The 17,663-nt window shown below is 35.7% G+C and overlaps 1 protein-coding gene across 3 annotated transcripts in view; it reads right to left on the reverse strand.

The window, feature by feature from the left end:
• LOC141502397 (BAR/IMD domain-containing adapter protein 2-like 1) overlaps positions 1-17,663 on the reverse strand; it is a 37,289-nt gene that overhangs the window by 1,389 nt on the left and 18,237 nt on the right. Inside the window, exons 6-7 of one of the 3 annotated variants that reach the window (XR_012472516.1) lie at positions 4,396-4,437; positions 1,918-1,958 (exon numbers count right to left, since the gene is read on the reverse strand). The exons of 1 other annotated variant lie outside the window; for it this stretch is intronic. Coding sequence is in view for 1 of the 2 variants with exons in the window: in XM_074207115.1 (XP_074063216.1) it covers positions 1,918-1,958 (41 nt within the window). In the remaining variant the exon portion in view is untranslated. The remainder of the gene's footprint in view (positions 1-1,917; positions 1,959-4,395; positions 4,438-17,663) is intronic. One more of the 3 variants, XM_074207115.1, reaches the window with a different exon arrangement.

Genomic DNA, 17,663 nt, shown 5'->3' on the forward strand with positions numbered 1-17,663 from the left:
AACTCCAGGGTTGGTGCTCTATCCACTGCGCCAACTAGCTGCCCCAAGATTAAATTATTTTGACAGAACTGAAACCTTTTTCTTTGAGGATCACATGAAGATGCCATCCTGGAAGAAACTTCAGATAGATTTCACTAAGGGGCAAATTGTGGCACAGAAAGACCAAGAGAGTTCTGAACCATTGTTCATTGATCAGATAGCAGTGGGTAATCAAAAAGAAACAGCTAGTTGATTTTAGCTTACCCCATCAGATTTTGTTCCTTACATCAGAATCTTTTTACATATTCTATTATGCTAGCAAGCTAATGAAACTATACACATACCTTAGGCCAGGATGACAATAATAGCCAATATTTTATATGGCACTTTAGTAGGATTTGCAAAGCATTTAGTATTAGCTAATTTAATGGAACATAATTAAATTTTTATTTTTACTTTTTAACAAAAATTTTTTCCCTACTTCCTCCCTGCATTAGTTTTGCCAAAAGCTATGACTCATTCTATATCTTGAGTTCACTATGAGAAACTTTAAAAAAATACTCATTTCTAGATTAGTGATTTAATCATTCTATAGAATTATATATGTGGAAATTCCAGTACAGACCAGCAGTTGTAAATAAGGGTTCTTAACTTGTGTGTGTTATGGACCCCATGTTTAACTGGTGAAGCCAATGGGACCCTTTCTCAGAATGTTTTTAAATAACCAAAATAAAATATTCAGTTCTACAGAAATCCATTCATTAAAATATTAAAAAGATTTGCTTGGGGATAATGAAGTTAAGCCACTGGCTCATAGTCAGTAGATGTCAGAGGCAAGATTTGAATCTTGATATTCGTGACTCTAATTGTAATCTGAGGAGGCTGCTTCAAGTTCTGCTGACTATTTAAAGCTATGCCAGTCTTTTAATTCTTCTGGTTCTTAAGTTTATTTGTAAAAAGTGAGATTTGGATTAGAAGGATTTCATTCCTTTTAGTGAAATCTATTTTGATAATAAAATAGGCTCATTAAATGACTTCACTGCAGTTAGACATCAGAAATATCTGACGAGGGACTGGGATTTGGGTTTTTCCTAATCTAAATCCTGAACTCTGTATTAGATTATTATATTCTTAGAATGCATAGTGCCTTCTTGATTAACAGCATTACACAAGGACTGTACTTAGTTCTACCTTATTGGCACAATTTCCCTGTAACAATACTTTTAGTAGCTTTTTTTTTTGGCAAGGCAATGAAGTTAAGTGACTTGCCTAAAGTTCACACAGCTAGGTAATTTAAAGTTACTGAGGCCAGATTGAACTCAGTTTCTCCTGACTCCAGGGCTGTTGCTCTTTCCACTGTGCCTCATAGTTGCCCACTTTTTAATAGTTTTGCAGAGGTTCTAAGATGAAACTCTCTTACCAAAACCTACTCTATAGAAAATATTGTTTGTGTTGTTAGTCATTCTGATGTCTTTACTTGTAGGTCTGTTGAATTTAGGTGAGGCAGAGTTGCACAAAGTTGTTAGCTTCACTCTCTCTTCCAATCAGTAGTCCAGTAGCAGGACAAAAGTCAAGATGACGAATAGCGGGAATATGTCACCATCCTTTGGCTACATCAATTAGGAAACATTTCTAGTGTTGTTCATGTTAACTACAAAAGCAAGACAATTCTTATGTTGGAATTTTCATTCATCCTACTGGGGTTTGCAACATATAGGGGAATATTTTGATAAAGCCTTTGATTAAATTTTATGGCATGTGCTTTAGTGTTTTTCCAAAAGCAAGGATAGCAGTGAGTTGAGCCATTCTTAAATATATCCCCTAGTGATTAATATTTGCAAGGAAGATGTCCAGGACTAGGGGCTCAAATTTGTAACCCCCAAATAAAGTGCCTATGAGCATGGTGGAAAACTGTTTCTGCTTCATTGAGATAAATACCTTAGAAAAGGATGCTTTGCTATTCCATTTGTATCTGGTTTCTGTGAAGAAAGAAGATGAAAGCTATTTAGTACCACAATTAAAAAATTTATTTGGAATTTAGCATACCCAAAAAAGGGACATTCTGGAATACAAAATAGAAAAATATTTTATATGTGAAACTAAATGTCTATTATGTATAGCTTGCTTTAAAAAAAATACTTAGTTTCAGAACTGTCTGAAACTTGCCTTTTCTTTCTGAACTTTCTGTTCTGGTCTATGTATTTTGAAGGTACTTCAATGACATCCTTTTTTTCTCTTTGGGCCACTAACACTAGTAACCTTTACTAGGGGAAAAGGAAAAAACATAATCCTTCTAACAAGTATAGCTAAACAAAACAAACCCACACATTTTCCACACCTAAAAAAAAGTTTGTCTCATTCAAGCATAATCATTTAAGAGTAAAAATGAAAGCATTTTGTTTTCCTTAAATTTAAAGCAAATAAATATACAACCATGGAAGAATATATATATATCCTTTTTTATTAAAGCACCAACATTAATAGAAAGATCTATTTATAATTTTAAATAAAAACAATTGACACACACAGAACAGTTTGCAGAGTGAATTATACAACAGTACCCTCACAATAAACCTTCCAAGTAAGTACTGGAGACACTGGTCCAATTTTAGAAATAATTTTTCTGACTAGTTCACTAAAGTGATGTTTCCAAAGCTGCATATGTCAGAGGTAGAATTTGAGCCCAAGTCTCTGATTCAAAATTTCTGTGGCCACTCATATCAGTTAAAACAACTGATTTTTTTCAATAGGTACAGGGTATAATTTTGTTTCTATAACAACAGGGGATGAGGTTACTTTTCCTTCCATAGTTTCCAATGTAGATTTAATTCTAAGTGAGCTGTAGAATTTGGGGACAATTGTTCTATTCATCATGAATGCTTTATTATTTTCTGTATGGACTCTTCTAGTACAGAAAAGATTTGGTAATTTCAGTTGTATATTGAAATTTTGAAAAAGATCTTCATCAAAATAAAAATTAACAGAAACAATGGCAGTTTTTTAAGAGGGTACAGAGCTCAATAGGACAACTAGCTACTGTAGAAGTTGAAATGACTGAGGCTCAGAAATAAGTTTGAGGAGTTAGGAAGTAGAAGTTAGAGCTAAATTTCCTATTTTTAAAAATCTACAGGACAGAGAGGATTTGTGTTAATCTCACAATAGGTACTGTGAACAGTTTCAAGTCTTTATTCCTAAAAGGACCTGGATTTGAAACCCAGCTTTGTAAATTGTCTCTGCGCAATTTGCTTCACTTCTCTGGACCCAAATTTCTTTATCTATATAAAACAGGGATTGTGTATCAATATAATGGAACATTATGGAAGTGACTGAAGAAATCAAAGCAAATAAGATTGATATGAAATGATATAGGGTGAATAATGTAAAATCAAGAGAATATGAAGGATGACTATTAAAATAAGTGATGAATTAAATAATTTTGGTTCCAGAGATTAGAGCATGCATCATATTCTTAATTTTCAGTTTTTCTCTCTTTATACACATGTGTATATACATACACACACATATATATACATACATATCATAAAGCAATTTTGAGGACACTTATTCCCTAATCTCAGCTTTTGGTCTCTCCAGCTTCTCAAATTTTAGTAAGGTTTAGATGGTTGTATTTATGTATAATACCTTGTAAAGTATAGGAAGGATAGGATAGCCCAAGAGAGAGGAGCCTATGAGTTTTGCTTGTTTGGTTTCATGGTTTGATGTGACAGAAGGGCAGAAAAGGAGGGGGTGAACTTGGGAAGGGCATGACTTCCTGGAAATTCCTCAGCCATTCTCATCATCTAAGATTTTTTCTTCCCCAGGATCTACATATAATTTCCATGAGATGTGAAAGATGGGTAAAAGGTTAAGGGTAAAGGGTAAAAGGTTAAGGGTGCCCTTAACAAAGAGGTCCTGTTTAGCTGCAAATATGTAGACTAGGGGCGCTACAGTCTAAATTTCAAAGAACAGCAAGATGAGAACAGGTTTTCTTAAATGAGAAATGCAAAAAAAAATAGAAGAATTAATAGAATGTAAATCATACATCAAGGGAAAGTTTCATGCAAAATGGGTTTTCTTAAATGAGAAATGCAAAAAAAAATAGAATTAATAGAATGTAAATCATATCAAGGGAAAGTTTCATGCAAAATGGGCATGATAAAAAAACAAAAATGACAGGAAAACAGAAATAGAAGAGTAAGAAGAGATGGCAAGGATATCCAAAGAACTATATAAGAAAGATCTTAATATCTCTGATAATCAAGATGTGGTTACTGAGTCAGACTTCCTAGAAAAGACAAGTGAACCTTGGGAAGCACTTTGAACTACAGCTAGTGGAAGTGATGGAATTCCAGAATTAAAATTCTGAATGATGATGCTGTTAAAGTGCTACATTCAAATCAAATTTTGAAAACTTACCAGTGGCCACTAGATTGGAAAACATCAGTTTATGTCCCAGTCCTAAAGTAGGAATGGTCAAATTATTAAACAAATGCAGTCATTTCACACATCAGGTGTATTATGCTTAAGATTCAGCATGGTAAGCTTCAGCAACTGTGAACCAAGAATTCCTAGAATAGTATGTTGGTTTTCTGAAGGGGCAAAGGAACTATAGACAAAATTGCCAAAATTTGCGAATTAAGGAGAAAGCAAGGAAGTTCCAGAAAAACAGTTACTTCAGTTTAATTATACCAAAGCCTTTGACTTTATGGATTATAACAAAATATGGCAAGGTCTCAAAGACTTAGGAATAATACCAGATCATTTTGTTTCTTGAGGAACTTATATCTAGATCAGAAAGCATTAGTTAAAACCAAACATGATGAATAGAGCACTGGACTGGAGTAAGGAGGACCCAAGTTCAAATTTGGCTTCAGATATTTAATAATTACCTAGCTGTGTGACCCTGGGCAAGTCACTTAAACCTATTGCCTAAAATAAAAAAAAAAGGAAAATAAAACATGAAAAAATTGACTGGTTTAAGGTTGGAAAAGGAGCAAGACAATGGTGTATTGTCACTTTATTTAACTTCTATGCAGAATATATCATGTAAAATGCCAGACTTAATGAAGCAAAAGTCAGAATTAGAAGTTTCCAGGAGAAATATCAGCAATCTCAAATATGCAGATGATAACATTGATGACAGAAAGTAATGAGGAATTAAGAAGTTTATTGATAAGGGTGAAAGAAGAGAGTGTAGAAGCTGACAGCAGGGTCAGATTTTATATTCTTGAGCTCAAAGCTCATAGCTGATGGTGACTGTAATCATGAAATTTAAAGATTTTTTTTTTTTTAGGTTTTTGCAAGGCAAACGGGGTTAAGTGGCTTGCCCAAAGCCACACAGCTAGGTAATTATTAACTGTCTGAGGCCAGATTTGAACCCAGGTACTCCTGACTCTGTGGGGGGGGGGAGGGGAGGGGGGAGGGAGAGAAGGGAGAGTGAGGTAAAAGTGTAAAATTCAAAACCTTACCAAAAAATGATGGGTAGGAACTATTATTGTATATAATTGGGGAAAAAAATAAAATACATAAAAAATAAATGAGGAAATAGAAGATTTTAGAAAGACTTACATGACATGAATTGATGCAGTAATGATTTTGAGGACATTTTATAAATGAATGAATAATGAAATCAGGAGAACCAAGAGTATAACATATAACAACATTATAAACAGTTTTAAGAACTCTGATTCCAGAGAACTGACAATGAAACATGCTATCTATTAGAGGTGATGAATTTGTGGTTTGGAATGAGACATATATTTTTGTGTATAATTATTGGTGGAAACTTTTGCTTGACCATGCATATTTTTTATAAGAAATCTACTTTTCCCCTTTTCATCTCCTTTTCTTCACGGTGTGAAATTAGTTTTCTGTTAATTTTTAAAAAATGAGTGAGGGAGGGGCAGCTAGGTGACACAGTGGATAGAGCACTGGCCCTGGATTCAGGAGTACCTGAGTTCAAATCTGAACTCAGACACTTAAAATTACTTAGCTGTGTGGCCTTGGGCAAGTCACTTAACCCCACTGTCTTATATAAAATTAAAAAAAAAGAGTGCATTGAGGTGGTGCAATGGATAGAGCACTGGCTTTGGAGTCAGGAGGACTTGGGCAAGTCACTTAACCCCACTGTCTTAAATAAATAAATAAAATAAATAAAAAAATGAGCGAGGAAGAAGTGCTGTAGATATGAAATGTTGCTCTAACCTTTAGTTAAGGTAACAATTAACAGTTTTACTTAACTTTTATTTTGTTAGACCAAACCACTCAAGAAGGAGTAATCTGTAAATATTTGTAAAATAAAATAGAAGAAAATGTCAAAAAAAGAGAGAAACAGATATGGATGCACAGGAGACTCACCAACCAACTTAGATTTTCAAAAGTAATTCATAGAAGATGGAAACAAGGCCAGTAAAGAGGACTTTTATATTCATAAAAGTCTTATAAAAATGCAGTTAAGAGTTCTAAAACTCAGAATGAGTTGAGGCTGGTGATAGAAGCTAAGGACAATAAAAGGTTTTTTATTTTTAAAAATTATATTGGCAGAAGAGGATAAAAGAAGAGGAAAAAAGGAAATTCATAAGAGGGGACAGGAAAATAACTGACCACAAAAGAAAAGGTCTAACTGCTTGTTCTAATCTTTCTTTCTCTTTCAAAAATGACCTTTGTATTGGGAATGACAACAGAAATGATTAATAGGTATTGATTGTCATTATCAGCTGAGAAATTCTTAAAACACTGAGATTGTAAGAAAGCACTTCTTTCATATTCTTAGATTTTTTTTTGGCAAGGCAATGGAATTAAGTGACTTGTTCAAGGTCACACAGCTAGGCAATTATTAATTGTCTGAGGTCACATTTGAACTCAGGTCCTCCTGACTCCAGAGTGGGTGCTCTATCCACTGCACCACCTAGCTGCCCCTCTTATTCTTAATGAATTCAAGTTACTACATCCTCTGCTATCAAATGGCAGATATGATTGCTGATTCATTGCTAGTCACATATGAAAGATTATGGAACATAGAAGAAGTACCACAAGGTTGTTGAAGAGCAAATGTCCTGCTTTGCAAGAAAGGGAAGAGAATAAGTGAGTTTGACTTAGATCCCTGGAAAATTTTTTTTATTAAATAATGAATACCTAGAAAGGAAGCAGTGATTATTATAGAGACCTAGTATGGCTCCATCAAGAACAGATCATGCCAGAATAACCTCATTTTCTTTTTTTTTGGTAGGATTACTGAATCTGCTGAGGAAGGAAATGCCATGGAAATGCCATCTGGTTGACCTAGATTTTAGCAAGGCTTTTAATAAAGTATCTGATAGTCTTATGGAACATATTGAGAGATGTGGACAGGAGCAGTTAGGTGGCACAGTATAGAGCACCCACCCCTGGAGTCAGGAGGACCCGAGTTCAAATTCAACCTTAGACTAATAATTATCTAGCTGTGTGACCTTGGACAAGTCACCTAACCCCACGGCCTTGCAAAAACCAAAAAAAAAAAGCGTGAGATGTGGACTAGATATTACAGTTAGACAAGTGCAGAATGGGTTGAATGGCTGGACTTACAGAGAGTAGTGATTAATGGATCAATGTCAACTATGGAGTATTCCAAGGAATTATGCCAGATCTTGTGCTGTTTAGCACTTTTGATAATGATCTGGATACACATAGAGGCAGTGATGTAGAATGGATCCAGAGTTAGCCTCAGAGCCTAGGTTCAAGTTCTACTTTGATACATACTTATTGTGTTATAATTTAGGTAATAATTTTTGTGACAATAAAGATAATTTAAAAATATGATAACTGATGATAACATTAATATAGCCCTTACTTTTTTGCAAGTCACAACCTCTCAGTTCTTTAAGAGGGAATTTCTTCAAGGTAAAGGATAAAGGATAAAGACATATATGTTAATTCATAAATTTCTTTAGATCGCACAGCAGGGAGATAGCCAAGTCAGGATCTCTAAAGTTCTTGACAGTCTGGAGGTAGAATCATTACGTGCAGGCTGTGTTACATTGGAGAATCCTTTTGAGTATAGATTGGACTAAATAGCTGTAGAAATCTCTTCCAAAACACGCGTGTGCACACATGCACACACAGCTTCTCCATGTGTGTGTGTGTGTGTGTGTGCGCACGCAAGAGAGAGAGAGAGAGAGAGAGATGGACAGACACACAGATAGACAGACTATATGATGCTTAAGCTGCCTTCTGGCTCAAACATGAAGGTTGTTTATGTTTTTCTAATTATTTGGTAGTGGGGAGTATAGGTTTAGCTTGTATTCAAGCTTTTTAGAGGCCAAATTCCTGTGAAGAGACAGATGGATGGATTATTTTAATAGCTTCCTATTTGGTATCTTGGTGGCTAGATTTTCTTCTTCAATGCATCCTTTACACACTGCCAAAAGAATCATCCCATGGTATAAATCTGTCCAATTGATATTTCCCTACTTCAAATTCTTGAAATGAAAATGAAATATGAACACTAAAAAAGTATACAGATTTAATTCTTAAGGCACAAGTCATTTTCTGACTTAATAATCTTTAGTAATTATTTATTATCTTTATAATATACAGCCTTCTCATTAAAAATGAAATTAATATTTAAAGTTCTTCATATTTTATTCTTGATAACTTAAGTGCCAAACTAAAGCTATCAAGTGATCTTCTTGGGGGGGGTGGCATGGGGTTTCAAAGGGTTACTCCAACTGTAAACCTCAGTGGTATCCTGGCAACTTTTCTCCCATGGGAATTAATGTTCAGGCTCTTCAACTTTCCCATTTCCAACAAAGGGTTCTTTTTATGACATTTAGAGCTAATTATAGTCCTGCTTTAATAAAAAAAAGATCAATTAAAAAGGGCACTCAATGAAATGAAGTGATTGGTCTAGATAATCTATAAGGTCTTTTAAATTCTAATTATGTGTCTGTGTTAATATGTATGTGCATATACACTTAAAAAATCAATTTTATTTTATTTTCAGGTCCAAACTCTCTCCCTTCCACCAATGAAGCTACAAAAATAAAACTCATCCAAAATGTATAGCCAAGCAAAACAAATTTCTGCATTTTACACATAAATGTGTATATATACATATGCACCTATCTGTGTGTATGTATGGAGGTGTGTGTGTGTGTGTATGTGCGTGTGCATGTATGTAAAGTCCCAAAATTACTTTTTTGCCTTTTTCTAATCACATACTTACTCAGGATTCTTCATGTTATTCACATAAGTGTCCAGGAGATGGCAGTGTTGTCCCATCACATAGCACTCTCAAACTTTATTTGGGGAGAGGTTACATTAGTGTCTCCAATATCATGTAAATCACTTAACTTGGAGCTTCCTATGATATGGTACAACTAACTTAAGTGAAAGAAATCATCACTTCCTTAGATTTTGGAATGGCAGGTTTTTCCTTCTCTTTCTTTAGATTGAATCCAATAAAATGAAAGCAAGTTTAAATGAGTCCGAATGTTAATTAACTCTTCCATTATAAGCATGTATATCAATGAATTAACATGAAAACTGAGGTCAGTAACTTTTTATAACTGTACCCATCCAGGTACACCGACAATGTCTTTCTTACCCCAAAATGGGGCAGAGACTGGAGATGTTATCTAAGAGCAATTCTACAAACAGGATCTTGGATTATTCCTTTTTTCTGAAATCTGAGTGGATAAGTTGGATTTGGAATATAGTAATTCAGAGACATCTGGGAAATGTTTTAACCAAAGGTCCAATGCATCTGTTTATTCATTCAAAAATATATTGTAAACTTTTGTATCTTTTCTTCTTCTCTGGCTTAGACTGATCTCTAAGACAATTGAAATTAGTTTCCTATTTGGTATCTTAGGAAAGACCCTCTTCAATCAATGCTTCATACAGTTGCCAAAATAATCAGTTAATATTCACCTATTCATAATTCCTGCATGAAACATATAAATGAATACTAAAAAAGTATATTGATTCCTAAGGCACCTGTCATTCTCCTACTTAAAAATACAGAATTCTCATCAAAACAAAAACTAATGTTTAAAGCTGTTCACAATTTAGCTACAATTTTATATAGTACAGATATTTCATATTACTTTTCATGTACTCTATATTCCAGCCAAATTGGCCTACTACATTCCATTTTTCATCTTTGTTTCTACATAGCTGTCATCCCCACTTCCAATGTCTGAGATCCTTTTCACCTCAGTCTCTTAGATATCAACAAACATTTGCTAAGTGAACATAATGCATCAAACAACATGCTAAGGACTCAAAAGGCAATAGTCCTTGCCCTCAAGAAGTTCATAGAGGAAAGAAAACATAAGCCCCTAATAATATACAAATAAAACAGGCAGGATAAGTCTGAGGTAACCTCAAATGGAAGGCACTGGCAGTAAGGAGTACTTTTCTTCAGGGTTCAGGCTCAAGTGTTATCTCCTACAGAAACCTTTCCTGATTCTCTCATTTGCTAATTCTCTTTCTTTTTTCCTCAAATTATCTTTTATTTAATGATGTTTGTCCTTCATATTCAAAGAAGACTATGACTTAGGGAGGTGATGCCATGACAAGCATATGAATTGGATTTGAATGAAGTGTCACTGTTAAGTCACCTCACTTTCTCTTCTGGAACCATCTGGGTCCTGTGGCCAGATATGGATTAGGATGCCTGGAGATGATTCTGGATCCAAGGCAGTCAAGATTAATGACATGCCCAAGGTCACAGAGCGAGTCAATGTCTGAGATCAGATTTTGAATTCAGGTCCTCCTGACTTCAGGGCTGGTGCTCTACCTGCTGGGTTCTCTAGCTGCCCAAATCTTATATTTAGTTATTGTTACCTTTGACACCTAATAGTTGTGAGATCATAGGCACTTAAACCCTTTTGAGCCCCGGTTTCCTCTTCTATAAAAGGGAAATAATATCTAATGTATAGTAACTTCAGGATTGCTGTGAGGATTAAATGAATAAATTGTAAAGCATTTGAACAAACTTTAAAATATTACATCAATGTCAGCAATTATTATGCTTCCTACATTTTGCATCTTGCCGACATGGGTCATTCTTTTTTGTCTCTGAATCCTCAGTGCAAAATTATATGGTTAAAATGTTTGCTGAACTGAATACAAAAGCAAGGTACAAGTTCAGAGGAGGGAGATTGCTGATATCACGTTTAGTGGGAAGAATCAAAGAAGGCAGGAGTTTTAGCTCTCATCTCATCAGATGAGAGGTGAGCAAAAGCTCAAAGATAGGGAATGCTCAGAATAATTTTACTTTGGCTACAGTCTAAAAAAAGCAGTGTGAAACAAGGTTGCGGAAGTGGATGGGAGCCAGCTTCCAAAGTTCCTAGAATGGCAATGCTAAGAAGATTACATTTTATTTAGTAGGCAGTAGGGAGCCACCAGAAAATAATGAGGTCCTAACTAGGGTAGTGATGATGGAGAGGCTGAATATAAGACATACTGACAATAAGTTGAGACATGAGAACTAGGATTTAGTTAGTTGGTATGGGAATTCCTAGCTAGCTGGCACAGTAGATAAAGCACTGGCTTTGGAATCAGGAGGACAGGAGTTTGAATCTAGCTTACTACCTGTGTGACCTTGGGTAAGTCACATAACCCCAAATTGTCTCACATCCGGGGCCATCTCCAGTCGTCCTGATTCACATCTGGCCACGGGACCCAGGTGAATCTAGAGGAGAAAGTGAGGCTGGTGACTTAGCATAACCCCCTCACTCAAATCCAATTCACATGCTCATCATGGTATCGCCTCCCTGAAAGCCATGACAACATTATCATTATTATCCTGATGGGGAACTCTCAAGTCATCACCACCTGTGACAATGTATATAAATGCTAAGGAGTTGTTTATGGAACAGATAGATTACAATGGCTTGTGTAGGATCTCATAACTTTAGGTTACAAGTGGCATCTGAACCTGGGTCTTTCTAACAAGCTCAGCTGTTATTTCCTTTAGTGATTCCTATATTTTTTTGGTTTTTGCAGGGCAATGGGGCTAAATGACTTGTCCAAGGTCATACAGCTAGGCAATTATTAAGTGTCTGAGGCTGGATTTGAACTCAGGTACTCCTGACACCAGGGTGAGTGCTCTATCCACAGCACCACCTAGCTGCCTTGATTCCTATATTTTTTTAATTCATTCTTCCAAAAGCAGGGAAGGGAAAGAAAAAGTACCTGTCTCACAGGGTTAATCAGGATCAAATCAGGATTAAAAAACCTTATTAAAGTTTAGATAACTGATAAACCAAATGAAGGAAGATGGAAGGTTCACAACACATCATACTTTCTACAAGTAACCTTATAGTTAAACCCTTAAATTCAGAAATGTCCTCAGATTAGAAGGAAGTTTGCTATTGTACCCTCAGATTTGAAAAGTTTATTCAAAGCCAAATCAAACTTTTAAAGAGCAAAGAGATTTCGAGAAGGTAGGTGGTTCAGGGCATGGCAAATTTTACATCATACCCAGTCCTTCAAATAAATAATGCATTTTATTTCCGTTTGTACTGCTCCCTACGAGGAACCGAATTCATTTTTTGGACGTCATTCAACTTAAAAAAAATATCTTAGGCAATTTCTTTACCCACATATTTACTTTAGGTTTAAAGAAAGTTCTTGCCTAGGCTGGAAGAGAAGGGACATTCATAGGCTTGATCCAGATGCTGATAGGACACTGAGGTTTTATTTAACCATCTCCATTTTTCTTGCATGGGTTGGTGTGCTTCTTGTTAGGGAGCTTGCTGGCCCCTCACATATTCTAAGGGGCTTATCAGATGTTGCTGGATTAAAATTATTCCTTCAGTAGCTCAGAGATCAACATATTCACTAATCTCCCCATCATTAAGAACTAACATATAACAAAACATAATTTGTCAGAAAACAACTGAAAAATAGGCTCAGGTGGCAGAGGGGTTAGGGATGAAAAGCAAAAAAAAAAAAAAAAAAGTCCTCTGAGTAGCCAAAAAAGAAACTGTACAAGTTCCAGAAGTCTTGTGTTCAGTTATCTGGAAAATTGAGTTATTTTGAAAATCTTATTTCCTATATCAGGTACTATTATTATAATCTCTCCTATACATCACTCTTATATTCTGCCAGGGATTGGTGGAATTTCACAGAACTTGAGAGCTGAAAGGGCCTTAAGTGACCATCTTTAGAGGTAGCTAGGTGGCACAGTGAACAGCCTCTGACACTTACTAACTGTGTGACCCTTGGCAAGTCATTTTACCTCTGCCTCAGTTTTCTCAAGTGTAAAATAGGAATAATAATAGTACCTGTCTCACAGGGTTATCAGGATCAAATGAGATAATTTTTGTAATATCCTAAGCACAGTTGGCTTGTAGTAAAGTATTTTATAAGTCTTTAATTCCATTCCCCTGTTTAGTCCAAACTAGACATGAAAAGAATCCCCACCATCACATTTGGAGAAGTGCTTATTCCAGCTTCTATTCAAAGACCTCCATGGAGGTGGAAGCACCAGGTCTTAATGCTGCCCATTCCGCTTTAGGACAGTTCTGATTCCATCTTCTCCTCTTTATTTGACACTCTGAAGTGAAACCAAACAAATCTCAAATCCCTCTTTTCTAGGATAACTCTTCAAATACTTGAAGAGAGTTATTACTTCCTTTTTTTTTTTTAGTTTTTTTTTTGGTAAGGCAAACGGGGTTAAGTGGCTTACCCAAGGCCACACAGCTAGGTAATTATTAAGTGTCTGAGACCGGATTTGAACCCAGGTACTCCTGACTCCGGGCCAGTGCTTGATCCACTACGCCACCTAGGCACCCCAAGTTATCACTTTCTTTCTACAGCTCCCAAGTCTTGTTTTCTTTGGACCAAGTTTCTGTGATTTCTCCAACCAATCCCTGTGGGTTTAAAGTCCTTTACCTTCTTGGTTACCTTCCTTTAGACATTCTCCCGATGATCAATTCCCTTCTTAAATTGTGGCACCAAAAATGATATCATTAGTATGGATATTCCCTCCAATAAGATACCTTCATCTTCCTCCCTACCCATTCCTTCACCCCTTTCAGCTTTGTTTTGTTTTTTATTTTCCTTTATTACAACGTAATCTCTTGAAGGGTAAATGTTGCCAATTTTTTTTGGGGGGGGTGGCGTTTGCATTTATATTCTCAGCACTTAGCCTAGTAAACACGTAATAAACTCCTTTTCCTTCCTTTCTTCTATAACCGTGCTACATCACTGGGTCTCCTTAAACTAATAAATAATAATAACACTTTGCATTTATGGAGTGTCTTTCATCTGGGCAATCTCAAAATTCTTCATGCACATTCTCACAAAATCCCTGTCAGAAGGGTATCATTATATCTAAGTCTCTAGGCAAGCCTGCAGGAAGACCTGGTGATTTGCCCATATCTGTGTAGTCAGTCCCTGGAAACCATTTTTATGTTTAATGCCAATCTGAAGTTACTAGTACATATAGAAAGTCTTATGTCTCACACCCCAAGGAGCTCAATGATAAAATAAATGTCCTATGTAACAAAAAATTTATAGCACTGCTTGAACAAAGTAGTGCTGGTTACTGATGGAAGAATGATGAAAAAAATTGATATATGAATGCAATGGAGTATTACTAATCTATAAGGAAATGATAAACACGAAGAATATGTTATAAGATGGGGAGGATTATATGAATTGATACAAAATGAAATAAACAGAACCAGGAAAACAATACAAACAATAACTACAATAATATGAGTGGAAAAAAACAACATAAACAAAACAAGGGCAATGGAAAGTAGTGATCCTAAAGAACAGATATGAGAAGATATTTCCCCTTTTCTATATTCACAGAAGTGGGCACCATAGTTATAGCTCTCTGCATACAATGTTGTATTTGGATAATATGTTTTTTAGTTTTCTTGAACACACTCTCTTTTTACTTTAAATTATAGGGATGGTTCTCTAGGAAAGGGAAGAATAGATTAGGATAAGCAGGTGATGTAAAAATATAAAAGTCTTATGTTTTCTTAACTTTAATAAGGTGTTGTTTTGAGGCAGTATTTGCTAGGCCTACACAAAAAGGTTAACTCAAACAAGTATTCTTTTTCACAGCATTAAGATGTGAACATTGATTAACTGTCACGTGCTGATTGTGTGCTTGTGACCAAGAGATACTTAAAAAAAAAAACCTCACAAGTCATTCATGGTCAAAGCAAACATGTCCTTTGAAATACTGACCTGTGGGAATGATGTCAGGATAATTTTTTAAAGGGAAAAAACCCACAAGAGGTACTGAAATGTCTATATAGGACCTGTATAAAGAGTAGTGACTAGTGAGTCAAAGGATCTGCACTTAATGCCTATCTCTGATGACACTGGACACATCACTTAAACTTCCTGAGTTCAGTTTCATTATGTGTAAAACAAGGGATTTAGACTAGAGGGTTCCTGGAGTCTCTTGCTGCTCCAGAGTTATGATCTCATAAACAAACCTTTTCTCATTTTCATTCATTTCACAATTACTAGAGGAAAATCAGTTACCTGCCTACTTCCTCCCCTTTGTTCTGCTTCTTCATTGATTCTTTTTTTTTTTAGGTTTTTTGCAAGGCAGATGGAGTTAAGTGGCTTGGCCAAGGCCACACAGCTAGGTAATTATTAAGTGTCTGAGACCAGATTTGAACCCAGGTACTCCTGACTCCAGGGCTGGTGCTTTATCCACTGCCTTCTTCATTGATTCTAATGTCCCTGGATTTTCCATGCCTTACACCCAATTGGAGTGGGAGAGGGGGAGGGGGAGGGGGGGGGAGGGGGAGGGGGAGGGAGAGAGAGAGAGAGAGAAAGAGAATGAATTCTAAGAACTTTTGAGACTGAGTCAGATTTTTTTAGCCTTGGCAGCACCACTACCCTTAGGGCAGGTGACAATATTTTCCAGGTGAGCAGATTCAAGAACAAACATTCTACCATATGCAATGGAAAGAATGCTAGATTTGGACTTAGAAGACACTGGCTCTTCCACTTCTTAACTGTGTGACCCTGAGTAGGTCTCTTAATTCCTCTGGCCTCATACAAGGGGATTGGACTAAATGATTTCTTAGGCCTCTTCTAGCTCTAAAGTTCTGAATCCATTCTTGGTAGGAGAGACTTTTAATTCACTGAGGATTTGTTTTTGTGATTCCTTCCATGTTGCAGCATTTTCTCTTAAAATTAAGAATTTGGATTGTGCCTGTGTGTGCAGGGAGAAATAAATGTTAGATTTTTGGAGAATACAGGCTTTGAAAATTTCTAGAGAACTATAAACTGTAGGCTCCAGTGCTCAGACTAAATTCTGACCTATCTGTTTTTCCAATATCCTCAGTAGATCAATAGCCTGTGGCTTAGGAAGAGGGAGATAATTATCTTCTGTGCAAATAAATGTTAGAAGAACTTTTTTTTTTTTATTTTGGCATTTCACTCCTGTCCCTCCTCCCCACCTCCACAGAACTGAACATTTCCTCTCTCTAACTCTATCGGCTTTGGAAGACTGTTCTCCAGGTAATTTATGTTTTGTCTTCAGCTCTAATAAATGTTCCTGACTGTTAAATTCTGGATCAAACATATGAATGGCTCATTGTTCTACTTTGTATGATCTGTACTTTCCCTGCTTTCATTTCTTTAAACACATCCAATTCTTCCCTGGGCTTCCAGAGATAAAGATAGCTAGATCATGTGCCTCCTGCTGTCTTTGCCAGAGGCTGGTTATTATAAATTGGAGTAATTTCACCTGTTGAAGTTATTGCCTTTGGAGTAATTCTTGTTTTCTTTCTGTCTTTGCTGCTGCTGACCTATTTGTTGTTGACAGCTACATCCTTAGACTATCTCATTTGACTGGAGAACAATGAAATATTATATTAAGATTTACCTCTTGAACATGAATTTAATAAACGAATAAGAAACAAATGTATACTGATCCATAGATGATTATGTTTTACAAAAAAAATTTTCTAATGGATGAGTTTGGTTTTCTTTTTCAGTACAGGGAAAATCTAATTCTTTGCATCAAATACCCAAATCACTTTCTGCTTTAGTGATGGAAGTTAGCTCCAAGTAATTTTTATAACGGATGGAATAATTTAGCCATAATGGCACAGTATTTTTTATTTTAAATTTTTGAACACAATTATTGCTCTTTCCATGCCAGGGACAGATTAGTTAGTTTCATCCTTTTGCAGATAAAGAACAAGAGAAATAGAGTTAAGGTCCTTAGTAGTCCTTAAGGAACAGTTATTCAGACACCATAAAATCTTGGGAGTATTTCTTAGTCCTTCTTTAAAGGACTTCTTAGTCCTAGAGAGAAAAAAGGACTGACAGGTCATAGGAGCTATGAAGCAAGCAAAGGCAGAAGGAGCACAATGCTAGATTTTAAAAACTAAATGAGCATATTTTAAATGCCTCAAATTCTGCTTTTGATGTTACATAAGTATTATTTATGATAAAAAATGATGGCTTAATTTATATATCTATAAATTATGATTTATATAGTTTTCCTTGTTTGAGGCTCGGAATAGATACTATCATCCCTATTTTACAGATGAAGAAATTGAGACTCAAAAATTTAAGTGACTTGCTTGGAGAAACAGCACAGTTAATAAGTTAACTGAGGTGAGATTTGGTCCCAGGTCTTTCTAACTTTCAAGTCCAGTGTTCTATTTACTAGGTCATTCTGCCTTTTAGTTCCTTATGTTACA

The sequence above is a fragment of the Macrotis lagotis genome, chromosome X (genome assembly GCF_037893015.1).
Source record: "Macrotis lagotis isolate mMagLag1 chromosome X, bilby.v1.9.chrom.fasta, whole genome shotgun sequence".
Taxonomy (NCBI): Eukaryota; Metazoa; Chordata; class Mammalia; order Peramelemorphia; family Peramelidae; genus Macrotis; species Macrotis lagotis.